This window comes from Lampris incognitus, chromosome 4 (genome assembly GCF_029633865.1).
Source record: "Lampris incognitus isolate fLamInc1 chromosome 4, fLamInc1.hap2, whole genome shotgun sequence".
NCBI lineage: Eukaryota > Metazoa > Chordata > Actinopteri > Lampriformes > Lampridae > Lampris > Lampris incognitus.
The window spans coordinates 61,754,188-61,781,965 of NC_079214.1; the positions used below are offsets into that span (position 1 = coordinate 61,754,188).

Sequence of the window (27,778 nt, forward strand, 5' to 3'; positions counted from 1 at the left end):
ACACTCTTACTAGCATTGTATGTGATATCATGCTGCACACCATACACACAACATATATCAAGGAGCTGCTGGAGACCGGCGCTGCTGGGACTAAAGAGGACAAGGTCATCTGCATACATAATATGGTTCACCAAGGTATTACCCATCATGCACCCAGTGTTACAGGCTTTCAGCTGCTGGGGCACATCATCAATATATAAATTGTAGAGAACTGGAGACAGAATTCCCCCTCGTCTGACCCCAAATGGGGCTGAAACACTATTACCCCATCTTGCACAGTCTGGTGGGCAGACCACTAAGCCAGGATTGTCACCATGTATATTTAGGCACCCCTCTCTGACTCAGTTTAACAAACAGCTTTCTGTGATTAACACGATCAAAAGCTTCAGAAGCATCAATAAAACACATAAGAACCGATGAGTTTTGGCCTCTGTATTTGTTAATAATTTCCTTTCAGGCATGTATACATAAACTATATAAGATTGATTGATTATTATTGTTACCGGTTATTTTCTTGCCCGGTGCGGGATTCGATTACGGAGTGTACTGCACCACAAGGCGACGTCACTAACCGCTCGGCTAAAGGATCAGACCTGTTAGCTAGGGGCTAACGTGTCTTATTAGTAGTTTACATTATTATTATTACTATTATTATTATTATTTTGAATGTATGTCGGCACTTTTGCAGGTTTCAGGAGTGAATTAAAGCAGTTGATAAACACGGTAAGAGGACAGAGGGACCGCATTTCAGAACCCCCCCCCCCCCCGTTCATTCTCCCATAAACAAATAACGCCGAACGGCTCCAGCGGCGCTGCACGGGACTCAAACTGACGTCATCCTCTTTTCTTTTTTTTTTAGGTCCAAGACTACAATGACCGTCGGCCACATGGGCGACTACGTCACAGGGGGGGCATGGGCGACTACGTCACAGGGGGAACCCCCCCTCCCCTCTCCCGTTGTTTACGTTTGTTGCTCGGTGGTAAAGCGAGCGAGCCGCTACGTCCGTTAGCTAGCCGGCTAGCTAGCTAGCCAGGCAGGTAAACTGGCGTTTCGGTAAAGGAAATGCGCACATAGACTCGCGGGGCGATAGGCGACGGCTGGCGTGGCCATGCGAGACTGAGGTAAAAAGAAATGGCGGCCTTTTCTCGCGTTTTGTCGTCGTTTCTGGGTGAACGTGAGGGAGCTCGTCAGACTAGCGTGTCGAGAGGCGGCTAATGGCTATGTGCTCCTAGCTTAGACTGGGTAGCTTGGTGCCTCCGTTATCTGCTCCCGAACTGCTCTCCGGGCTTCTGTTGCTGGCTAATCGATGACGCTGCAGTGCGCCGACCTGTTGAGTCGCACCTTGTAGCTTTACCGCGGCGACCAAACGCCGCTACCGCCGCTGCTGGTCACGCCGCCTCCCGGCAGCGCCGCGGTAGCGTAGCGGTCCACTACGTTGCCTGCCACCACGGGGGTCGGCGGTTCGAATCCCCGTGTTACCACTGGTTTGGTCGGGCGTCCCTGCAGACTCAATGGGCCGCGTCTGCGGGTGGGAAGCCGGATGTGAGTAGTGGGAGGGGAGGGGAGGGGAGAGGAGAGGAGAGGAGGGGATGTCGCCTCCCAGCAGCTGAAGAAGCTGGGGCGGTGTGGACTCCTTCCTCCCACCGCAGAACGTCACCTGTGCTGGGTTATTGTTTGGTCGGGCGTCCCTGCAGACACAATTGCAGACACAATTGGCCGCGTCTGTGGGTGGGAAGCCGGATGTGAGTAGTGTAATTGGCCAAGTACAACTGTGGAGAAAAGAGAGAGGAGAGGGGATGGGATGTCGCCTCCCAGCAGCTGAAGAAGCTGGGGCGGTCTAACCACCCTGGATTAGCAGTATCGCATACATCAGCTTGCTTGTCTGCGGCCGGGGGCATTGTCTTTAACGAAAGATACAAGGGTGATGCGGTGCTGGGTGAAATGTAAAATAGGATCACAAAACAAACACGATATCTGCTTACATACAAAGATGCCCTATTTAGAAGTCCACCTGATGTTTATTACACTGAACTGTGTGGTAATGTCAACTATAGCATCAAACCAAGACTTGTTTTCAAATAATTGGCCCTCAATTATTTCAGATCCCATTTTGTGAGAAATTTTAGGTAATCTTGTTGTCATTCGTTTAGATGACACGATTTTGTATCATAATATGGCAATATCTGAATTTCATCCCAATATAATATTGAAAGATAACATTGAATTCTTATCCGGACCTAGCATGATGTTTTTGACGCTTCTTTCCATCCTGCCTTGTCTCAGGCAACAATAAGTTGTGGCTGCGGACTCCTGCCCAAGGAGGTGTCTCCTGAGAGATGGCCACAGAACTCAACGAAGCAATATTAACGGCCAAACAAGAGCGCCACAAGAACCTGTTCCTCAACTACAAGAACTTAAACTGCTTCCCTGTGGAGCTGCTGAAGGGTGAAGGCTTGCAGTTTCTGGAGCGACTCTACATGAAGAGGAACTCCATCACTACACTGGTATCTGTTAGAGCTGCGTACTGCCGAGAATTTACCAATACAGCTCATATCACCGTGCAGGTGTCAAGATTTAATATATTGTGACATATAAGGATACTGCGATATACTGCAAATATTTTCAACATTTTAGAAAAATGTCATCAAAAAGTACACCTCAACATGCATAAAATCAGAGGAATCAGAGCCATAGCCTGTGGCTGTTGTAGTTCTGTGCAGTCCTGTACTGCACTTGCTACCCAGTGGTCAGAGGTGGAAACGGCACAATGAAGCAGTGCCACGTCTCTATGCGTAATCTTAAGAATTGATCCACTGTTTTTGAAAAAAGATACAATATTGTGGAAAAAAAATAATATCACGATGCTCAAATGTATGGACATTTTCTTACATAATCCTGTTGCTTGCAGTTTGCTTGCTCTTTCTGCACAGGAGCGAATATCTCGCAAAGCTCCACTACTAAATCTGACAGTTGGTCGACACTACCATGCTACTATCATCGACACTATATACAGTGCAGAATATAACTTTAGACCTTATTTGTCAGGGTTTACCAATCATAAAATTTTCTGAACAAGTTTGCTTTACTTTTCTATCATGATCTTCCAGAGGAAAAAAAAAATCATTCAGTCAAGTTTCAAAACTCACATTTTGTTGAAATAAGTGCAGACTAAATCCTGTGAAATTGTCCCCATTGCAATTATATTTCTATGCTATAATTGATGTCATGATGAATCAAATCTAATTTTGGGGCAATATTTCCGACATTGTTGAGTTACTTTATAAACCAACCCTTCACTTCTCTCTCCTCTCTGTGTCTCTCTGTGTCTCTTTGTCTCTCTCACAGCCTGATAATCTTGCTCAGAAACTCCCAAATCTTATTGAGCTGTGAGTATTGCGTTTTGCTACAGTGCTTATTATTTGATTGTAAATGAGCATCTTGCATTATTATTTGTAAATATCATTGACTGTATTAGAAAAAAAAACTGCTGGCAAAGTGCTGGTGCAGTTTGTCTGGCTTGTGAATTAGTCTACTCTGCCCCCCACTTTAGCAGATTAGCAAACTATTCCTTAACAATCTAGTTTGCTCATAAAATTTAAAGTTGGCTAATGGATTGTGGTAATGTACCTGTCATTATTCCCTGTAGAAAGGAGTCAGTTTACAGCCCTAACTCCAGCAGCTTAATGTTGTAATCACATGAGCATCTCTAACAACACATTTCTTTGACTGGGGTCTGAGAAGGCTTCTGTTACTGTTTGGTGCTGTCAGTGTCAGTAGAAGTATTTCAGTGTTTCTTTCCCCTGATTGTGAAATGTACGTTATTTAACATGACTGAGTAATTTGCTAAATGGCATTCCATGATATTAGCTTGTGATATTGACGAGACAAAAATGTCATCGTACTTCAGTGCAAAACCGTTGCAACAACACTGCCTGCAAAATAGTTAAACGGAGACTGCAATGAGGCGTTTATCCAGCTGGTGTCGCTACAGCTCTATAATCAGTCTGACTCCAATGGCGGATTCAGAATCCAGTTAAACATCAAATTGAGAGTTCAAATTCTGTTGTCTTGTGTTTTTGTTCATTCAAGGTATTTGCACTCTAACAACATAGCCGTCGTTCCTGAAGGTAAACCTCTCTTTCTATCAACAGAGCCGCTTTCCACATGGCTTGACTGACACTTGTCACATGATTTGACAGTATTTGATCCACGATTGCCTGTTTTTGAGACTAGACTATCCTCTATGAGCTGATCCACAACACACTATTCCTGTTGGTTTTACTGATGGCATTAGTTCTTTTATTTTTTGCATTGGTAAGACATAACAGCACAAAAAGGACTTTCACAACAGCAAAAATAATACCAGAATAAAGCAAATCAGTAATTATTGCAATTAAGATAAAACTAACTTGTCAAATAAATGAAACATCCATGAAATGAAAAGGGACATTAAAAAGAACCGTAACCAGAGCAATATCAGAATGGAATTAATCTTGGCATCGCTGCTTAAGTGTAGGCCATTATTTTCTGAGCCACTACTGTCAAAATGAAGCCAGCGATGTGATGATTGTCTTTTGATTCAAGTGAGAATGGTTGTGTTGTGCTCTCCAGCTATTGGAAACCTGGCCAGGCTGCAGTCACTAGATCTGAGTGACAACGCCCTCCAGCTCATCTGTCCGGAGATTGGTCGGCTGAGGTCCCTACGACACTTAAGGCTGTCAAATAACCAGCTGAAAACTCTTCCTCCAGGTAGAGCACAGCTTCTGTCTGCAGTTGCCATTTCTGTTGATCTCTCTCATTGCCCCTCTAATTGTTTTTGACATTTTTTTTTCTTTCAAACTTTGGTCAACCCTTGATTCATCATGGGATTTAAAACAGGGTCTGAGTTCAATTTCCAGGCAGTGTTGATGTTTTACAGCTTAACCAGCCACTGAGGATGCACAAGCCAGTGCATTCTTAGTGCCGGTTCCAAGCCCAGATAATTGGGGAGGGTTGTATCAGGAATGGCGTCCGGCGTAAAACCTTTGCCAAATCAAACATGTCAGGAATCAGGAACATTTATTTGTCATTTCATTCCATGCACCTGCACACATGAAATGAAATGAAATGTCATTTCCCCCAGCCCACAGCAGTGCAACACAAAGACAAAAACACATCCAAATTACAAGAACACATATATCCAAACTACTAAAAGACCCCACAAAAACACATATATCCAACATACATTTTTTTTTAAAAATTCACTGTCCAAGAGAGCGAACGCCAGGATGACTGTCAGAACTGCTGATCTGCATGGGCTAGCAGTTAGCTTAGCCTGCCCCACTTCCACATCCTGTTAGACTGCCCTTGGTGTTTCCTCCTCGGGCGCAGCTCCAGGCAGCAGCAGACTAGGCTCCTCCAGCCGATCCAACGCCAGCTCTTCCAGCCAGACACCTTGGACACACTCCACACGTCGACACCAAAAACACAAGTCAACACTAGGCAAGGCTGCCGCCAGACCACCCTCTGCCACAGATCCAGTGTGGAAATCTGATTTATGATCCACATCGGTGTTATCGACAGTTCCGATAATAACGATATGGATCATAAATCAGATTTCCATACCGGATCGGTTGAGGTCTGGGTTACCAACGACCGCCACTGGTACTGTTGGCCAGCAGGGTGCTGATGGAAACTATGCTTCTGTTGGGCAAAGGAGAAGGAGAGGGGGAAGGCATGTCCAGAGGCAGCGGGAGAGGAGGAAGGGTAGGAGTGTGGAGGTGAGAGTCAGAACCTTGAATGTTGGCACAATGACTGGTAAAGGGAGAGAGCTGGCTGATATGATGGGAAAAGGAAGCTAGATATACTCTTATGTGCAAGAGACCAGGTGGAAGGGGACTAAGGCCAGGAGCATCAGAGCTGGGTTCAAACTCTTGTACCATGGTGCAGATGGGAGGAGAAATTGGGTAGGGGTAATTCTGAAGGAATAGTATGTCAAGAGTGTGCTGGAGGTGAAGAGAGGGTCGGACAGAGTGATGAGTATGAAGCTGGAAATCGAAGGTGTGTTGATGAATGTTATCAGCACATATGCCCCACAAGTTGGGTGTGAGATGGAAGAATTCAGGAGTGAGTTGGATGAAGTGGTACCCAAGGAGGACTTTGGAGCGGACTTTAATGGCCATGTTGATGAAGGGAAAAGAGGTGATGAGGAGGTGATTGGCAGGTATGAGTATGGTGTCAAGGAGAGGAATGTGGAAGGACAGATGGTGGTAGTTTTGGGAAAAGGATGGAAATGGCTGTGGTGAATACATATTTCAAGAAGAGGGAGGAACGGTGACGTATAAGTGGAGGAAAGTGCACACAGGTGGACTATATCTTACGTAGTAGGTGCGATGTGAAAGGGATTGGAGACTGCAAGGTGGTGACGGGAGAACGTAGCTAGGCAGCATTGAATGGTGGTCTGTAGGAGGACTTTGGAGACCAAGAAGAAGAAGCGAGTAAAGGCAGAGCCAAGGATCAAATGGTGGAAGTTGAAAAAGGAAGACTGTGTGGCATTCAGGGAGGAGTGAAGACAAGCACTGGGTGGTAGTGAAGAGTTGCCTATGGCTGAGCAACCACTGCAGAAATAGTGAGGGAGACAGCTAGGAAGGTACTTAGTGTGTCATCTGGACAGAGGAAGGAAGACAAAGAGATATTTGTTATTTATTTATTTATTTTATCTAGTGTAAAGCATCCTTGGGTTCCTTGAAAGGTGCTATACAAAACTAAGTAGTTGTTGTTTGTGGTGGGGGTGGAATGACGAAGTGCAGCAAAGTATACAGAGGAAGAGGTTGGAAAAGAACAATTGGGATCGTAAGAGAGATGAAGAAAGTAGACAGGAGTACAAGGAGATGTGGCATAAAGTGAAGAGAGAGCTGGCGAAGGCAAAGGAAAAGATGGATGGTGAGTTGTATGAGAGGTTAGACACTAAGGAAGGAGAAAAAGGACTTGTACCGATTGGCTAGACAGAGGGACCGAGCAGGGAAGGATGTGCAGCAAATAAGGTCAATGAAGGATGGAGATGGAAATGTGCTGACAATCGAGGAGAATGTGTTGAGAAGGTGGAAGGAGTACTTTGAAGGGCTGATGAAGGAAGAAGATGAGAGAGAGAGAAGGTTGGATTATGTGGGGATAGTGAATCAGGAAGTGTGGTGGATTAGCAAGGAGGAAGTGAGGGCAGCCATGAAGAGGATGAAAGGCTGTTGGTCCAGATGACATACCTGTGGAGGCGTGGAGGTGTTTAGGAGGGATGGCAGTGGAGTTTTTAACTAGATTGTTTAACACAATCTTGGAAAGTGAGAGGATGCCTGAGGAGTGGAGAAGAAGCATACTGGCACCAATTTTCAAGAATAAGGGCGATGTGCAGAACTGTAGCAACTACAGAGGTATAATGTTGATCAGCCACAGCATGATGATATGGGAAAGAATAATGGCAGCTAGGTTAAGAGGAGAGGTGATGATCAGCGAGCAGCAGTATGGTTTCATGCCATGAAAGAGCACCACAGATGTGATGTTTGCTTCGAGAATGTTGATGGAGAAGTATAGAGAAGGTCAGAAGGAGTTACATTGTGTTATTGTGGATTTAGAGAAAACATCTGACGGTGTGCTGAGAGAGGAGGTATGGTATTGTATGAGGAAGTCGGGAGATGCAGAGAAGTATGTAGGAGTGGTGCAGGATATGTATGAAGGAAGTGTGACAATGGTGAGGTGTGCGGTTGGAATGACAAATGGGTTCAAGGTGGAGCTGGGATTACAGGAAGGATCGGCTCTGAGCCCTTTCTTGCTTGCAATGGTGGTGGACAGTTTGATGGACGAGATCAGGCAGGAGTCTCCGTGGACTATGCTGTTCGCAGATGACATTGTGATCTGTAGCGAGAGTAGGGTGCAGGTTGAGGAGAGCCTGGGGAGGTGGAGGTATGCACTGGAGAGAAGAGGAATGAAAGTCAGTAGGAGCTAGATGGAATACATATGCGTGAATGAGAGGGAGGACAGTGGCACGGTGAGGATGCAAGGAGTAGAGGTGATGAAGGCGTATGAGTTTAAATACTTGGGGTCAACTGTTCTGGTTCGTACAGAATTTCATATATATCCTTCTAGCTGCATACTGGGACTTAACTTACCTATAGCCAGCATGCACTGCTCTATTGTGCCTTCGGTGGTAGTAAAATACATAAAAAATACAGTAATCATATTGTAAAGTTTAATTATTGGGCAGTTTTAACATGCAGGTTGATAACTAACTACTTAAGTCTAGTGAGCAAAGCTAGAAAAACGTACATCACAGTTTTGATGAAACGGACCAGAGTGCGTACATACATGCATATTTAAATGCCTGTGTGCACCCAAACTCATGTGGGTGATGTTAACAGGAGACGTTAGTGGGAGTTAGTGTGGATGCTGCTAATGAAGTGAGTCTGGATTTAGATAATGAGACAGTGTCAGATTTGCTGAAGTTTCAGAAGGAATGGGTCCTACCCATGCTTTTCTGCCCATGTCATAAGAGCACTCTGGTTATTCTGGGTTCCAGTTTGTGATTCCTGCTTTATTGAAGGCTATTAAAGTGCTGAAAATGTAGTTATTTTTTTAAACAAGTGCGAATTCACAAGAGCTGCGACCATGTACATGCATGCACCCACGTGTGCATGCATTCGTGTAAAACAACCTCACAAACACTTGACCTCCATGGCAGATTCCAGCCTCATAGGTAGAAAGTTGTGATTGCTATAGGGTGAGCATAGCTTTGTGGACCAATGAACAGATAGATTATTGTAAACCAATAAACTGATGGGCCAACAGAACAAGATACAGAGCTCCTGGTCGCAGCTAAAAAAAGTTACACTGTTACTCGTTCCTAATCCTGTCCTTCCTCATCACTCTCAGTGAAAATCTTCAGATCTTCAACTCTGCCACCTCCAGCTCCCCCTCCTGTCTTTTCTTCAGTACCACTGTCTCCAAACCATATAACATAGCTGGTCTCACAACCATCTTGTAAACCATCCCTTTGATTCTTGCTGGTACCCTTCTGTCACAAATCACTCCTGACACTCTTCTCCCCCCACTCCACCCTGCCTGCACTCTCTTCTTCACCTCTCTCCTGCATTCCCTGTTACTTTGGACAGTTGACCCAAGTATTTAAAGTCATACGCCTTCGTCACCTCTACTCCTTGCATTCTCACCATTCCACTGGCAGCCCTCTCATTCACACATGTATTCCATCTTGCTCGTACTGACTTTCATTCCTCTTCTCTCCAGTGCATACCTCCACCTCTCCAGGTTCTCCTCCCCCTGCACCCTACTCTCGCTGCAGATCACAACGTCATCCACAAACATCATAGTCCATGGAAATTGATCTCGTCCATCACCATTGCCAACAAAAAAGGGCTCAGAGTCGATCCTTCATGTAATCCCTTCTCCACCTTGAACCCATCTGTCATTCCAACCGTGCACCTTACCATTGTCACACTTCCCTCATACATATCCTGCACCACTCCTACATACTTCTCTGCAACTCCCAACTTCCTCATACAATACCACACCTCCTCTCTCAGCGTCCTTTCATATGCTTTATGTAAATCCACACAGACACAATTTAACTCCTTCTGTCCTTCTGTATACTTCTCAATCAACATTTTCAAAGCAAACATCGCATCTGTGGTGCTCTTTCATGGCATGAAACCATACTGCTGCTCGCTGATCATCACCTCTCCTCTTAACCTAGCTGCCATTACTCTTTCCCATATCATCATGCTGTGGCAGATCAACTTTATACCTCTGTAGTTGCTACAGTTCTGCACATCACCCTTGTTCTTGAAAATCGGTACCAGTATGCTTCCTCTCCACTCCTCGGGCATCCTCTCACTTTCCAAGATTGTGTTAAACAATCTGGTTAAAAACCCCACTGCCATCTTACCTAAATACCTCCATGCCTCCACAGGTATGTCATCTGGACGAACTGCCTTTCCACTCTTCATCTTCTTCATAACTGCCTTCACTTCCTCTTTGCTAATCCAACGCACTTCCTGATTCACTATCCTCACATCATCCAACCTTCTCTCTCTCTCTCTCTCTCTCTCTCTCTCTCTCTCTCTCTCTCTCTCTCTCTCTCTCTCTCTCTCTCTCTCTCTCTCTATCATTTTCTTCATTCATCAGCCTCTCAAAGTACTCCTTCCACCTTCTCAGCACACTCTCCTCGCTTGTCAGCACATTTCCATCTCTATCCTTCATCACCCTTACATGCTGCGCATCCTTCCATGCTCGGTCCCTCTGTCTAGCCAATCGGTACAAGTCCTTTTCTCCTTCCTTAAGTGTCTAACCTCTCATGCAACTCACCATATGCCTTTCCTTGGCCTTTGCCACCTCCCTCATCTCTTTACGCTGTATCTCCTTGTACTCCTGTCTACTTCATCTCTCCGACTATCCCACTTCTTCTTTGCCAACCTCTTCCTCTGTATACTTTGCTGTACTTCCTCGTTCCACCAGCAAGTCTCCTTGTCTTCCCTCCTCTGTCCTGATGATATACCAAGTACCTTCCTTGCTGTCTCCCTCACTATTTCTGCAGTGGTTGCCCAGCCATACGGCAACTCTTCACTACCACCCAGTGCCTGTTTTAACTCCTCCCTGAGCTCCACACAACAACCTTCCTTCTTCAACTTCCACCATTTGATCTTCATTTCTGCCTTCACTCTCTTCCTCTTCTCGGTCTCCAAAGTCATCCTACATACCTCCATCCGATGCTGCCTAGCTACGTTTTCCCCTGTCATCACCTTGCAGTCTCCAATCCCTTTTACATCGCACCTACTACATAAGATATAGTCGACCTGTGTGCACTTTCCTCCACTGTTATACGTTGCACTGTCTTCCTCCCTCTTCTTGAAATATGTATTCACCACAGCCATTTCCATCATTTTCACAAAATCCACCACCATCTTTCCTTCCAAATTTCTCTCCTTGACATCGTACCTGCCCATCACCTCCTCATCACCTCCGTTTCCTTCACCAACATGACCATTCAAGTCCACTGCAAACACCACTCTCTCCTCCTTGGATACACTCTCCACCACGTCATCAAACTCACTCCAGAATTCTTTTTTCTCTTCCATCTCACACCCGACTTGCGGGGCATATGCACTGATAACATTCATCAACACACCTTCGATTTCCAGTTTCATACTCATCACTCTGTCCAACACTCTCTTCGCCTTCAGCGCTACTACTACTACTACTATCACTTTCGGCTGCTCCTGTTAGGGGTCACCACAGTGGATCATCTGTTTCCATCTCTTTCTGTCCTCTGCGTCTTCCTCTGTCACACCAGCCAGCTGTATGTCGTCCCTCACCACATCCATAAACCTCCTCTTTGGCTTTCCTCTTCCCCTGTTCCCTGGCAGCTCCATATTCAGCATCCTTCTCCCAATATACCCAGCATCTCTCTTTCACACATGGCCAAGCCATCTCAATCTTGCCTCTCTTGCTTTGTCTCCAAACCGTCCAGCCTGAGCTGTCCCTCTAATATAATAATTCCTAATTCTGTCCTTCTTCGTCATTCCCAATGAAATTCTTCGCATCATCAACTCTGCCACGTCCAGCTCCACCTCCTGTCTTTTCTTCAGTACCACTGTCTCCAAACCATATAACATAGCTGGTCTCACAACCATCTTGTAAACCATCCCTTTGACTCTTGCTGGTACCCTTCTGTCACAAATCACTCCTGACACTCTTCTCCCCCCACTCCACCCTGCCTGCACTCTCTTCTTCACCTCTCTTCTGCACTCCCTGTTACTTTGGACAGTTGACCCAAGTATTTAAAGTCATACGCCTTCATCACCTCTACTCCTTGCATCCTCACTATTCCACTGTCCTCCCTCTCATTCACACATAGGTATTCCGTCTTGCTCCTACTGACTTTCATTCTTCTTCTCTCCAGTGCATACCTCCACTTCTCCAGGTTCTCCTCAACCTGCACCCTACTCTCGCTACAGATCACAATGTCATTCGCAAACATCATAGTCCACAGAGACTCCTTCCTGATCTCGTCCGTCAACCTGTCCATCACCATTGCAAACAAGAAAGGGCTCAGAGCCGATCCTTGATGTAATCCTACCTCCACCTTGAATCCATCTGTCATTCCAACCATACACCTCACCACTGTCACACTTCCCTCATACATATCCTGCACCACTCCTACATACTTCTCTGCCACTCCCGACTTCCTCATACAATACCGCACCTCCTCTCTTGGCACCCTGTCACATGCTTTCTCTAAATCTACAAATCAGCTTTCTTTCATTCTTTCTTTCTTTCTTTCTTTTTTTTCTATCTTTCATTCTTTCATCCTTTCTAGCTTGCACAGTGAGATTGCTTTGTCTTGAAGCCCAGTGTCTATCTGTGTCTTTAAGTAACACATTGTCTTTTTCCTCTCACCCCTTTTCACTGCCATGCCACCAATTGTTCTATTGTGCTGAATTGTGTTGTATGCCATGCCGCAAGATTTCAACCCAGATGTTTAATCCATAAATCTCTTCACCTCCAGCACACTCTTGACATTCTCTTCCTTCAGAATTACCCCTACCCCATTTCTCCTCCCATTCGCACCATGATGGAAGAGTTTGAACCCACCTCCGATGCTCCTGGCCTTACTCCCCTTCCACCTGGTCTCTTGCACACACAGTATACCAACATTTCTTCTTTCCATCACATCAGCCAGCTCTCTCCCTTTACCAGTCACAGTGCCAACATTCAAGGTTCCGACTCTCACCTCCACACTCCTACCCTTCCTCCTCTCCTGCTGCCTTTGGACGTGCCTTCCCCCTCTCCTTCTCCTTCGCCCAACAGCAGCAGTTAGGCATCACATGTTAGGAACAGCAGCATAGTTAGGCGTCACCTTTTGTTTTCACAGATTATAAACTTCTTAGGCATCACATGTTATTATAAACTTCCAGACGCATCATAAATGCATCGTTAATGGATTTCTAAGACAAACAGCTCACAAGTTATGACAACGGTGTGTGTGTGTGTGTGTGTGTGTGTGTGTGTGTGTGTGTGTGTGTGTGTGTGTGTGTGCGCGCTTGCTAAGTTCGGCCATGTTACATGAATCCATTGAGACACCTTTTTTGTTATAGGCTGCTCCCACTGCCACACCATCTTCTTGCCACTTGGCATGAACAGTTAATCAGCTGTCTTTCGGCTCATGACCAACCTTTCCACAAAATCTTTGGCAAGTCTGTGAATCCATTTGGAAGTTGTGTGCCTTTTTGTGATGGGCCACTTCCATTGCCACACCCCCTTAGCCAATCGGCATGAACACAAACACACACCTTTACACACAAACACACACCTTTACACACAAACACACACACACACACACACACACACACTTGACTGCCATGCCAAATTTCAGCCTCGTACAAAAACTGTGGCCACCAAGTGTGGGGAAATTTTCATGCACTGACCGACCGACCGACCAGCAGAGCGCGCTATAGAGCTGCTGGTCACAGCTAAAAGTAGAATAGTTTCATATCCACTGTAGTTTCTTCTTCAATTGTATATCTGGGTGGTAGTCAATTTTGTGTAATAATGGCTGAGTTAGGCTCCACCCCTTGTTTTCTGCAGCCCTTTTGTTTTCACAGATTCCAATTATTACTGATACACAACCGATGAGAATATGATATTGGCAAAGGAATCTGTTTTCAACTGCTAACTAGAAATACTGTTCGGTGAGGAGTTTTTCTACTGGTTATTTGTCAGTCTTAATTTAATTTTGACGACTCTTTTTGACCGACATAATCAAATAAAACCATCAGCAAGTAGATTAGATGTTGAATAATGATTCCAACTCGTCTCCGGGTCGGATTCCCCGTGAAATCCCGCAAAACGACGGACATACAGGATACATAGACACAATTAGAGATCCCTTACCTCACTGCTGTATATCTTCCAAACAGCTGTGTGGAGGAGAGGGGTGTGGACCAGCTGCTCCCAATTAGTTTAATTAACTCGGGGCAGATGAAATTGCTTCCACAACCGCTCGACGAGGCACCAGAGACACGGAGGGAATGAGATGCGGAACTGCGCAGCTCGCTCCCATGCAGACTCTGTGGTCGTCTTGTCTTAACTCTGTGTTTTCGGTTGTCTTCTAATCAGATGGGCTGTTGAGCCCTCGACTACCATCTCTGACCGTTTCTGTGTCAGAGAACTCCTCGCCTCGCCACAGTCATGCTCAATTCATTTCTCAGATGAGAGGCGGGGGTAGCCTGTGGGCCATGAAATGATTCTCCCCCCCCCCCCTTTCTCTCCAATTGTATCTGGCCAATTACCCCACTCTTCCGAGCCATCCCGGTTGCTGCTCCACTCCCTCTGGCAATCCGGGGAGGGCTGCAGACTACCACATGCCTCCTCCAACACATGTGGTGTCGCCAGCCGCTTCTTTTCACCTGACAGTGAGGAGTTTCGCCGAGGGGACATAGCGAGTGGGAGGATCACGCTATCCCCCCCAGTTCCCCATCCTCCCCGAACAGGCACCCCGACTGATCAGAGGAGGTGCTAGTGCAGCAACCAGGACACATACCCACATAGACACAGCCAATTCTGTCTGTAGGGACGGCCGACCAAGCCGGAGGTAACACAGGGATTCGAACCGATGATCCCCGTGTTGGTAGGTAACGGAATAAACTGCTACACTACCTGGATGCCCGAAATGATCAGTTTTTAAAAGCGAATTAAATGAACTGATTAAGAATCAACCTTCTACTTTCAGACAGTCCAAACGAACTGAATCTTTTAAAAGAGTGGACTTCCATCATTAAACATTAGGCGAATGCAAAGCCCATCCTAAAACATAATCATGGAAGTCTGAGGAGATGAGCCAGCCAATCAAAACTCTTATTATGTCTGATACTCAGTTGGGTTGGCTGATGGTAATATTAACTACCGTGTTTGGTTTGGTAATGCCTGGGGGAGGGGGCAGTAGTGTAGCCTTGGTAGAAATGTATTAGAAACTGTAGCATTGTAGGTACAATCTTGGGCAGCATAGTGGCGCAGTGGTTAGCGCTGTCGCCTCACGGCAGGAAGGTCCAGGGTTCGAACCCCAGGGTTGTCCAACCTTGGGGGTCATCCCGGGTCGTCCTCTGTGTGGAGTTTACATGTTCTCCCCGCTCCGGTTTCCTCCCACCATCAAAAAAGACATGCGTGTTAGGGTCAATCAGAATCAGAATACTTCATTTAATCCCCAAAGGGAAATTGGGTAAATGCTCTTGTCTGTGCCCCTGACCGAGGCATGGCAAGATGAACTGGAGTTGGTCCCCGGGTGCCGCACGGCGGCTGCCCACTGCTCCTAGCTACGCAGCTAGGATGGGTTAAATGCAGAGCATAATTTCCCTACGGGGATCAATAAAGTATCTCAGAATCAAAAAAAAAAATCTGCAATTGATATGCAGAGCGGCTGTCTGCCCCACTTCTGCCGTTGCTTTGGTCGGACTTTGAAAGTGTTGTTCACTGCGTTACACTGAGAAAATCAGCCAATGCTGCATCGCCTTCAATTCCTTTTGAGGCTTTCAGTTGTCTTTATTTCTCAAACAAGTCCACCAAGTTGGTGTGATGTGAGACACACCATGTTTCTTGTCAGTAGAGCACTTGTTGCAGTACTCCACATAGCCGTGGCGGCGCATGCCATTATGAATTGTACCTTTATTATAAACGTGGTCAAATGCCAATCAAGTAGACCTGTTCAGGCCAGACCTCTGCCTGACCCCACGAACAGGACCTGTACAAATAAGTGGAAACCTGAACGTTTCGGCCCAAAAGCAGGCATCTGGCAACCCTAAACTAAGCTCCCATCTCTGGAAGCAGCGAGCCTTTCTCAGGATTCCTCTTGTGCCAACAGTTCTGGTTTCTCAGTTTCTGCGCCAGATTTATTCAGCAGACGGCTAGGCAGATGTTTGGGGTGCAGCAAGGTGACGTAGCGGTCAGAACTAATTTCTCAAGGCTCAATCATTACCAAACCCCCATCAATAACCATGTATTGGGCATTTCTGTTGAAGTGTCTCTGAACAAGACACTAAACCCCTGCTCATTCAGGATTTATGGTTGTGGCCGAGGCTGGCCTAATCACAAAAAACAACAGCTAGAGCAGACAGTTTTTTAAATGATCCGGCTGTACTCTATCCGCAGTTATGTGTCCAGACAGCATTTTGTCTGGTCTTGGTCCATGAGACAGATTCCCATGCATGAAACCGTATCATGCCTGCTGTTGTCTTAATCGCCCTCAGGCCATGGCTTTCTCTCTGTCTCAGATAATATGAAAGATTGGTAGACTGATTCTAACCACACGCCATCGAGAGCCGTATGTAGTTTTTCATTCTAGTCTGACACTACATCATCTAATCTGATTACTTGGTTCTCCTCTCTCCAGTTGAAGACGTGCTAAGTAGTGAAATGAAGAAGTGCAGTCATTAGTTGGAGTGCACCACACTGCTTTCAAAAGCACATGGTTTGGACCTCTGTTTTACATGTGACATGTCCTGCAGTGAGACAAGCAGCAGAGTTTAGTACATTTACCATGAGCGAACAGGTTGCAGTACAAGTATGAAATGTCTGGGTAACAGAATTCCCACTGTGATTATATTTTCCAGACGTGACAGTTGAGTATATTTATTCAATATTTCTTTCAAGTTGTTTGGTTTCAATGCTGGGATAAGCTCCAGCTTCCCGCGACCCCGGAGCGGCTTGGATAATGGATGGATGGAAACATTTAATAAACCGTTAACTCAGTGGACCCACTCAAACCTGTGAACCTGACATTCAGACAAGGGGGAGTGGGGGGATGTGGCACTCAGACCTTTCTATGTCGTATTGGGAGATTCTCATCTCATCATCAGCAGCTTCTCCAAGGTCGGGTCGCAGCGGCAGCAAGCTAAGTAGGGCACTCCAGACGTCCCTCTCCCCAGCAACGCCCTCCAGCTCCTCCTGGGGGATCCCAAGGTGTTCCCAGGCCAGACTGGACATGTAGTCCCTCCAGCGAGTTCTGGGTCTAACCCCGGGGTCTCCTCCCAAGTTGGACGTGCCCGGAAAACCTCCAAAGGAAGGCGCACAGGAGGCATCCTAATCAGATGCCCGAACCACCTCAACTGGCTCCTTTCGACGTGAAGGAGCAGCGGCTCTACTCCGAGCTCCCTCCGGATGTCCGAGCTCCTCACCCTATCTCTAAGGCTGAGCCCAGACACCCTACGGAGGAAACTCATTTCAGCCGCTTGTATCCGAGATCTCACCCTTTCGGTCACTACCCAAAGCTCATGACCATAGGTGAGGGTTGGAACGAAGATTGACTGGTAAATTGTGAGCTTTGCAAGATTCAGTTTGTGAAAGAGTTTGTTTCAGAAAAAGGTTTTAAAACAACCCATCAGTCACGAATTCAGATTCCTGTTTCCCAGACGACTAGCGAGTGAACTGTTTTTTGGGTTGTTTTTGCTGTTTGTTTGCTTACTTTCCTGCAGGGGGCGAGGCACTGTCAGAGTCCAGTGAAAGGCAGAAAATGCCTTTAGATTCTTCAATTCTGTAGCTCAATTAGCATAGCACAAACATCACCTGAGTCAGGGGCTGCATCTCTTCTGTAGCTCTGTAGCACATAAAGTGGAGGAGAAAAGAAATCTGTGTTCATCCCTGTGTGGAAATTCATCCTCTTGCATTTGACTCATCCTCTACAATGAGGAGGCGGTGAGAAAGCACCTTATGACACCTGGTGGCCAGCTCCAAACTTCTGAGGCCAGTGCCTTACAATCATCATTCTCTGTGATTTATAAGGAAAAAAACATATACACTACCGTTCAAAAGTTTGGGATCACCCAAACAATTTCGTGTTTTCCATGAAAAGTCACACTTATTCACCACCATATGTTGTGAAATGAATAGAAAATAGAGTCAAGACATTGACAAGGTTAGAAATAATGATTTGTATTTGAAATAAGATTTTTTTTACATCAAACTTTGCTTTCGTCAAAGAATCCTCCATTTGCAGCAATTACAGCATTGCAGACCTTTGGCATTCTAGCTGTTAATTTGTTGAGGTAATCTGGAGAAATTGCACCCCACGCTTCCAGAAGCAGCTCCCACAAGTTGGATTGGTTGGATGGGCACTTCTTTGAGCAGATTGAGTTTCTGGAGCATCACATTTGTGGGGTCAATTAAACGCTCAAAATGGCCAGAAAAAGAGAACTTTCATCTGAAACTCGACAGTCTATTCTTGTTCTTAGAAATGAAGGCTATTCCATGCGAGAAATTGCTAAGAAATTGAAGATTTCCTACACCGGTGTGTACTACTCCCTTCAGAGGACAGCACAAACAGGCTCTAACAGGTACTATTTAATGAAGATGCCAGTTGGGGACCTGTGAGGCGTCTGTTTCTCAAACTAGAGACTCTAATGTACTTATCTTCTTGCTCAGTTGTGCAACGCGGCCTCCCACTTCTTTTTCTACTCTGGTTAGAGCCTGTTTGTGCTGTCCTCTGAAGGGAGTAGTACACACCGGTGTAGGAAATCTTCAATTTCTTAGCAATTTCTCGCATGGAATAGCCTTCATTTCTAAGAACAAGAATAGACTGTCGAGTTTCAGATGAAAGTTCTCTTTTTCTGGCCATTTTGAGCGTTTAATTGACCCCACAAATGTGATGCTCCAGAAACTCAATCTGCTCAAAGAAGTGCCCATCCAACCAATCCAACTTGTGGGAGCTGCTTCTGGAAGCGTGGGGTGCAATTTCTCCAGATTACCTCAACAAATTAACAGCTAGAATGCCAAAGGTCTGCAATGCTGTAATTGCTGCAAATGGAGGATTCTTTGACGAAAGCAAAGTTTGATGTAAAAAAAATCTTATTTCAAATACAAATCATTATTTCTAACCTTGTCAATGTCTTGACTCTATTTTCTATTCATTTCACAACATATGGTGGTGAATAAGTGTGACTTTTCATGGAAAACACAAAATTGTTTGGGTGATCCCAAACTTTTGAACGGTAGTGTATATATATTTATTATTTATTTATTTTATTTTTTTGTCTTTTTGTCATATTGTGTCGACCATTTAACTAAACTACAGTAGATGTTCGACATGAAGTTAAATGTTTCCGTACTGGTGAAAGGTAATTATTTTGCAATTTTGTAATTAAATTAAAATCGAAGTAGTCTTACTGTGAAATGGTCTTGTGATTATATGTGATCAACTGTTCATATGAGACACTGCAGCACACGCGCACACACACACTCATACCCACACCTCCGTTCCCCTTTTTTTCCTGGTTGCTCAGTTTAGTAGGAAGGCCTGGTGTCTAGGTCATCTCATCTCATCTCATCTCATCTCATCTCATCCTCAGACCCTTCTCCAGGGTCGGGTCGCAGTGGCAGCAAGCTAAGTAGGGCACCCCAGACATCCCTCTCCCCAGCAATGCCCTCCAGCTCCTCCTGGGGGGATCCCAAGACGTTCCCAGGCCAGATTGGACATGTTGTCCCTCCAGCTGGTTCTGGGTCTACCCCCTGTTGGACATGCCCAGAAAACCTCCAAAGGAAGGTGTCCAGGAGGCATCCTAATCAGATGCCCGTACCACCTCAACTGGCTCCTTTCGACGCGAAGGAGCAGCGGCGCTACTCCGAGCTCCCTCCAGAGGGAGCGCCAAGCCAATGTAGTGAATTCAGGGGGTCGCTTGGACCTGTTGCTGCTGCTGGGATCCGAACTGTGCTAACCAGTCAACGAAAGGGCTCGACCCTGTCATTGACTGGTTTAGTGGTCTAGGTTGTGTCATGTTTTTTTCTATTTTATTACAAAGGACTTGACTGTGCTCTTAGGAAGGTTCAGAGTTTCTTCAGCTTTTTGCCTCCTAACAACTAATTCTCCAAGTTCTGAGGCAGCTACTTTTAATGATACTAAGACTGATCTGATTGGCTGTTTCACTCTTCACAAAGGTGGTGATATTCATTTTGCAGTCGTGCATTTGAACACAGGTGGATTTGAAGTCGTCGTAGGTGGACATTTTGTGTAATGTGTCAAGAACATTTGATATACCTTATTCAAGTTATTTATGCAAACAGGGTGAAAACCTATTATTTTGGTAATCTTCAAGATTTTGTTTCAAACGTGATTTTTGTAATAGTCTAAATACTGTTATTTCATTGATAATACAGTGAACTACCTCAATAGGAGTGCAAAAAAAACAATTTGAATACATTTTAATTTCACTTTGTAACAGAGCTAAACAAAAAATAAGCAGTCAGGGGTGGTGCTTTCTGAAGCCACCGTTTAAAATGCTTAGAATATTAACAGTTAATGTCAGTCTCAAAAATACATACTTGTTAGTCTGAAAATAAGACTAGTTCTCTTTCATTTGAAGATGCCCATTTGGAAATGCCCGTCTCATCCGTCAGTAGAACATATTTTCAAACTCGCCTCCCACCTTTAAGAAGTTCAGCCTCCCACAAGCATGGACTCATGGACTGAAACATTTTTATTGCTCAGAGGAAGGTGGACTGACTACCATGACCTTCTGTCAGCACTGCCGTGCTTCTGTGTTACACAGTTCTACACTTCTCACATCTGGCAGCTGCCTAGTAAACAGAGAAAAAGTGTAAGACTGTCAGTGACTGAGCATCTCTATCCCTGCAGTTTACAAAAAAAAGGTGTATTTACTCCTTTACTCCATACTCCAAAGTATGCCCAACTACTCCAAAGCTGTATTTGGGCGGCAAGGTGGCGCAGTGGTTAGCGCGGTCGCCTCACAGGAAGAAGGTCCTGGGTTCGAGCCCCGGGGTAGTCCAACCTTTGGGGGTCATCCCGGGCATCCTCTGTGTGGATTTTGTATGTTCTCTCTGTGTCTGCGTGGGTTTCCTGCGGGTGCTCCGGTTTCCTCCCACAGTCCAAAGACATGTAGGTCAGGTGAATCGGCCGTACTAAATTGTCCCAAGGTGTGAATGTGTGTGTGTATGTTGGCCCTGTTATGGACTGGCAGCCAGTACAGGGTGTCTCCCCGCCTGCCGCCCAATGACTGCTGGGATAGGCTCCAGCATCCCCGCGACCCTGAGAGCAGGATAAGCGGCTTGGATAATGGATGGATGGAATGGATGGTGTATGAAGCTTGGTGTATTTACTCATGGACACTGCAGAGATGGTCCTTGTAGGAAGGCAGCAGGATTTGACCTGGCAGCCTCCAAGCTTCCACTGAGTCTTTTCTATGATATGTAACTGTGTAGTTTTCAAACATGCAGTATTCAGATAACATTCTAATATGACTTTGACACGACACATGAAGCATGGATAGTTTTTATGGTAACGCAATGTAGTCTGTGGCAACAGTCTACTTGGCTAATGGTATTGTTAGTAATATTATTGGTGGTTGGTATTCTGTTAATGCTACGTCTGTGGTGCACTGTTACAACCCTGGCTCAGGGGAGCAGTGAGTCACACACAATGTTGAACTTGCAAAATTGTATTCATTACAACAAAAACATGGATAAAAGGAAAAAGTGGCACCAGAGAGAGAGTTTGTGGGTGCCAGTACATTTTTAAAGGGCATCTAACTGGTGCCACCAATCAGCTGTTCATCGCAGGAGACTTATAGGTCATCTTCAAGACATGTTAGACAGGGAAACAATATATTTCATTGAGCATAACAGTGTCCGTACAAACCTTCTGCTCATGTCTTCCTCCCTTTCTTCTCTGCATCTCAGAAATTGGGGATCTACGAGAACTGGAGACTCTGGATGTTTCCATGAACCTCCTGTGTGCTCTGCCAGAGCGCCTGCACCAGTGCCTGTCCCTGCAGTATCTGACGGCGGACTACAACGACCTGAGACACCTACCCAGGCAACTGTGCCAGCTCCACAGCCTCAACGAGCTGTCCATGGCAGCCAACAGCCTGGTCTCACTGCCCCTCGGTTAGTACCCAGCTCCCTGCGGCTCTCACTAGAGATGCACTGATCGATCGGCCGGTGACCGGGCTCGGCCGATTTTCAGCGTGATCGGCCGTGACCAGTGACTGGCCGGTCAGTCTCAGAAATAGCCGATTTGGTGCCTTTGGAGTACGTTTTCCCTCGTTTGGTGGGTGTGTCAGAGGTGTTACCCAGTCGGCAGCGACAGGTATATAAACCCCGCCGTATTAAAAAGATAGTGTGCACAATGGATCCAACAAAAGTCCTTTACAAATGTGTCCACTGCAGTTTGGTGTGTGCAACAACTGATGACATGTTTCTCATACGTGTTTTATAGCATTAAACACGTGTTTAAACTGACTTCATCAGGCTCCGAAAATTCATCGAAAAGAACGCAAAAAATGGCGTTCTCATCTGCCATAGTTACAATCCTTGAATAACATAACAGGGTGTTCAACGCACCACCGTTTCTGTTTATATAAATGTTTTACTACATTTTGTCAGGGCTGAATGTGCCGCTGGTGCAGTTTTGAAGAAAATGTAAGTTGTAATAGTCAGTGTTTTATTTTGAACATACAAATGAAATTTGTATGTTCGACAGGCGCGGAACGACGGGCGCGGCCATAACATCGGTACACAAAAGAGCCACTCATATCTATGGCTCTGTTAGCGACGGGCGTTGTTAAACATCGGGACACAAAGAGCCACGCATATCTATAGCTCTGACAATGACTCCTAGAGGATAAATATCTGAGTCTCATCAGCAGCCAGTCAGACTAGCTTGGTCTAGTCAGATAGGCACGAACTGAGGAAGCCTCTCGGATGAGAGGCGAAACGTCTTCACGGATATATACCAAGTCCAGTTGCACTTTATTCAACTCCTTTGTATAACCATGACCTGGATGAATGAGAACATTCACAGACACAAATGAAATTTCCATTAAAGTTACAAGAATGTTTGTGTATGCTGTCAGTTATAGGTCTTAGAGGAAAACAATTGCAAATTCTTGTTTGCAATGGTGATAGATGGGTTTACAGACGAGATCAGGCAAGAGTCTCCATGGACTATTATGTTTACGGATGACATTGTGATCTGTAGTGAGAGTAGGGTGCAGGTTGAGGAGAGCCTGGAGAGGTGGAGGTATGCACTGGGAGAAGAGGAATGCAAGTCAGTAGGAGCAAGACAGAATCCATATGCGTGAACGAGAGAGAGGACGGGAATGGTGAGAATGCAAGGAGTAGAGATGACTAAGGTGGATGAGTTTAAATACTTGGAGTCAACTGTTCAAGGTAACGGGGAGTGCAGAAGAGAGGTGAAGAAGGGAGTGCAGTCAGGGTGGAGTGGGTGGAGAAGAGTGTCAGGAGTGATTTGTGCACTCACATTTGGTGGCCTTGCCTGCATACTTTACATTATTCACAGGCTACAGTCACAGTGCCTTGCTCATGTATAGTTTAATGGGAGATGTTGATGGAGAGAAGAATGTTGGTTATACGCTTTTCCTGGCCAGAGTTTTTTTCTACCCGTCCCTGGATTGAAACTGTCAACCCCGACAGTCAGAAACTGACTTTTAACCTACCACCAAGGCAGGCAGAGTTTAACTGGCAACAATTCCTTTCACTGTCACCTTCCTTTCCCATCGCTCCTCCTTCTTTCCTTCTCCTATTCCCTCCTTGTCTTTCTATATCCCTTCTTCTCTAATGAGAGTTGGGTCACTGATAGGCTGAAGGGGTCCATCCATTATCCATCTGTTATCTGAACCACTTATCCTGCTCTCAGGGTTGCGGGGATGCTGGAACCTATTCCAGCAGTCATTGGGCGGCAAGCGGGGAGACACCCTGGACAGGCCGCCAGGCCATCACAGGGCTGACACACACACACACACACACACACACACACACACACACACGGACAATTTAGTACGGCCGATTCACCCGACCTACATGTCTTTGGACTGAGGGAGGAAACCGGAGCCCCTGGAGGAAACCCACACAGACACAGGTAGAACATGCAAACTCCACACAGAGGACAACCCGGGATGACTCACCAAGGTTGGACTACCCCGGGGCTCGAACCCAGGACCTTCTTGCTGTGAGGCGACCGCGCTAACCACTGCGCCACCGTGCCGCCCTTAGAGTATAAAATAGTATAAAATTAAGTATGTTGTCATTAAGTACTGTAGCTTTAATCCTACTTGCACGCATAAACCAACATTCTTCAAGCATGTAAATAAACCTATAATATAAATATTATAATGTAAATAAAAGGTAGTTTTTTCTCTACCCCCCTTTTTTTGTCAACCCCATGACAACTAAAAATTCTGAAGAACATTAGGTAGGAGATAAAAAAAATAACATAATGCATCAGAGCCACATGCATAAATGTAATTAACAGTGATTAAGACCATAAATGATAAACCCGATCACAGATAGGGGCAAAAACCTAGATTTTAACATTACAGTTTTGTAGTTTTTCCAGACTAGGGAACAAAATTCCCCTTTGGGGAACCTTTCCATTTGGAGCAACCACTTAACAGCCTGTGACCGGGCACACTTAATTTGGTACCAGTCTGTTTCATCAAGTTAATACAAATCATAAAATGAGGTATAACAAGATTGAGGTATAACAGTCACAGTAGCGTATCATGCCTAAACATTAAGTCTCTTCAGTCATGTAGACTCCTCGCGCCACGCCACGTCCCACGTAGGGCTGGTAAACGAAGGTGTCCGTCCAGTGTCCATCAGCCTTTTATTCCCCCAAAAATCTTACCTACTTATGTGTTTAGAAATGATCTTACCTAGGGGAAACCTACTGTAGAGTTGGTCACTGGAGTATCTACCAACGCATATACTCCAGAGACACTGACCATTTCGCCTGCTGTCACAATGGAGTTCAACTATGTGTAATCCAGCTAGGTGTATGACTATATCAGTACAAGTGTGAAAATGCTCAATATTAAGAAGAACCGCGAAAGATCCTAGAGGAGCACACACACACACTAACACAAGCACACACACTGATTAATTCATGGTAGATGGTAATGAGCTTAGCATGCTCATAAGTGCTTGTGGGGAGAGTAAATGCATGTTGCAGAATATGGTGTACTATGTGTGTGCTTAACTTTCCCCACTCTCCCTACCAAGTTGCTTTTCCCCACTCTCCTCATCTTCAAAGGCTCTCCTCCTCTATCTGCAGAGCGTTGCCAGCAGAACGCTCCAGGAGAGAAGGCACTCAGAGTTAACAGTGCCGGCACACAGAGTTTTCCCACCCACTAGCTTCAAGTCTCCTAAATAGCCTACAGGGACAAGCCAGCCATCCAGCTGTGCTGGTAGATATGTGGACAGCTAAGTCAGCTAGACAGTCAGCAGTTAGTGATGAGTCATATTTGAAACTAACAGTCATGATCACAGTGTGAAGAAAAAAGTATATATTACAATTTTAGTAATAATCAAACATTTCGTGTGTGACTTAGTGGGTGCTTTAGAATTTTTTTCTGAAAAATGAGTTGTTTTTCACATTATTGGTTAAGAATTTTGAATGATAATTTTCAGAGACCAAACTAGTGTGTGTTTGTGTTTCAGATTTGGGCCGTTCAAGAGAGCTCCAGTTTGTGTTTGTTGACAACAATGTTCACTTGAAAGGCCTTCCCTCTTATCTGTACAACAAGGTCATTGGCTGCAGCGGGTAATACACACATTCAAAACTCATATACCTGTTGGTTAAGCTCATGTTAGGCTGTACCACTTATTTTCATCCTTCAGAACTTAAATTACTGTGCCACATATTAGCCTACATTCAAATAAACCAATTTCATTTTAACTGCCCCTGTATAGAGAGGCCAAAGGGAATATTGTAGACACTAGACTGAGCTTCATTTTTTGGAAATAAGAGAGAATTGTGCAACCTGGTTCTGCTACTAACAGGCTGGGCAGTCACCCCTAGGTAGGTAGCCCCTGTGGTTCTTCATAAGTTCTTAGTAAGTCTACATGAGAAGTCACTTTGGAAGATAACCAACCATCATTTAGAGACCCTAGTCTCTTCCAGAAGTTGGTTGGTAAAATTGGTTGATGAATTTTGGGCAGTACAAGCCACTGTGGCCAGTGGGAAAAAAGTGAGTACTCCCATCTAGTGTAGTCAGCAAGACTACACTAGATGGGGCAAACATTCAAAAGAAGCCCTGCATGCAGAATTCTGTCAAAAATTGCTAAACGTACAAAGGAAAACACCAACAAATGCATGCAGGGCAGAATTTGGCCCTTTCCCATTGATAATAAATATCCGAAAAAGTTCACTTAAATTCTGGATGCACCTTAAATCAAGTCCCCACGACACATTGCAATTTAAAGCATTTCAAATCCAAGCGCTAAGAAATAGTCCCCTCAGTCAGCTGGTTGTGAAACTAACTAACCCCGTAACCACTAACGTAGATGAGTTTCAGACTAGCACTGCTAACCAATCACAGATTAGAGTAAACCACATCATCAAACAATGCAAACACTCATATTTGGAACATAGAAACCAAATTACAACACAAATAAGAATGTTATCGGGCCTTAAAAAGAGAATACACATTGGCTGACTATCTCTCCACTGTCAGAGATAGTAAGCAGAGACACTTCCTTACCAAGTGCAGGCTCACTGACCACAGTCTAGCCATTGAAAAGGACAGACGCAAAACATCTTGGCTACCAAAAGAGCAAAGAATATGCGGTCACTGTACGGCAGGTGAGGTCGAGACAGAGATGCACTTCCTGCTAAATTGTGAGAAATTCCAGAACATAAGAAAAAAATACCAGGAGAAATTTGAAAATCAGATTCCAAATTTTCTACTCCTGGATGAGAAAGAACAATGGCCATTTATTTTAGGAGAGGGCCGAAGTGCACAACTTGTGGCACAATATGTGTCAGAATGCCATAGCCTAAGGGCCAGTGTGTGACCAAAACTCTCTCAGTTACTGTTCCAATTACTGTCAGTTACTGTCAGTTGCTTTTCAAGTGCTGTTCTATGTTTCTGCCAGTTCTATCTATTCCTTTTTCCTTCTTCTTTTTTTTTGTTTTTTTGTTTGGTACTCTGTTGACCTGTTTTGCTGTCACCTGCTTTGACAACATTGTAATTATGTAATTAATGCAGTCATGCCAATAAAGCATCATTGAATTGAATTGAGTATCCTGTTGCTGTCATTCAGGTGTGGTGTGCTGCCCCGGGTGTCGGACAGAGAGCAGCTGTGCGTGGCTCTGGGTGAGATGGCTGTGCCGCTGCCTGCTGAGGTGAAATTGATGGGCTCTGAGACTGACCACGTGGTTCCACTGGAGGAACTTGCCATGAGAGCCCTGCATCGCAGCTATCACCACAACCCAAAGGGTGAGCAGCTGTTCGGTGAATCCAGGTGAAAGCTCTGGTCTGTTCCTGGTTTCTCCTGCTAAGTCCACATCACGTATACAATGGAGGTGGATATAATTGAGAGGAGGAATAGCACTTTTGTTACAATTTTTAAAAAAATTGTGGAAATGTATAGTTTGGATCTTTTTTCATGTGTCATTGTCTCAGTGATACAAGCTAAAAGGTCTACACAATCTTAAAAACCGACCTGTTTTCACAGGTGCTTCACTAGCTTGGACCAAGGCGGCTGAGCCAGAATTGATTCCTCTCATGTTAATGCATTATTTCTGATTAACCACAGGCCTTACTTTTGTGTTGTATTACTTTTAATTTTTGGAGCCTGAAGACTCATGTTCCCAAATGCCACAGATGTGGCAGGAACAAGCTACAACTGTTGTGAGATCTTAGAAGTATTGACAAAAATTGACTTCAGACTTGGCTTTTTAAATACTTAGTTAAAAAGATATCTGTGACTTTTTTT

The 27,778-nt window shown here is 45.1% G+C and overlaps 1 protein-coding gene across 1 annotated transcript in view; it reads left to right on the forward strand.

Moving 5' to 3' along the window:
• Positions 1-939: 939 nt before the first annotated feature.
• Positions 940-27,778, forward strand: part of lrrc28 (leucine rich repeat containing 28) — a 33,380-nt gene continuing 6,541 nt past the window's right edge. The window contains exons 1-8 of the mRNA XM_056278219.1: positions 940-1,122; positions 2,285-2,505; positions 3,347-3,387; positions 4,091-4,128; positions 4,613-4,750; positions 21,719-21,925; positions 25,499-25,601; positions 27,104-27,279. Coding sequence (XP_056134194.1) covers positions 2,338-2,505; positions 3,347-3,387; positions 4,091-4,128; positions 4,613-4,750; positions 21,719-21,925; positions 25,499-25,601; positions 27,104-27,279 — 871 coding nt within the window. The 5' untranslated portion in view covers positions 940-1,122; positions 2,285-2,337. The remainder of the gene's footprint in view (positions 1,123-2,284; positions 2,506-3,346; positions 3,388-4,090; positions 4,129-4,612; positions 4,751-21,718; positions 21,926-25,498; positions 25,602-27,103; positions 27,280-27,778) is intronic.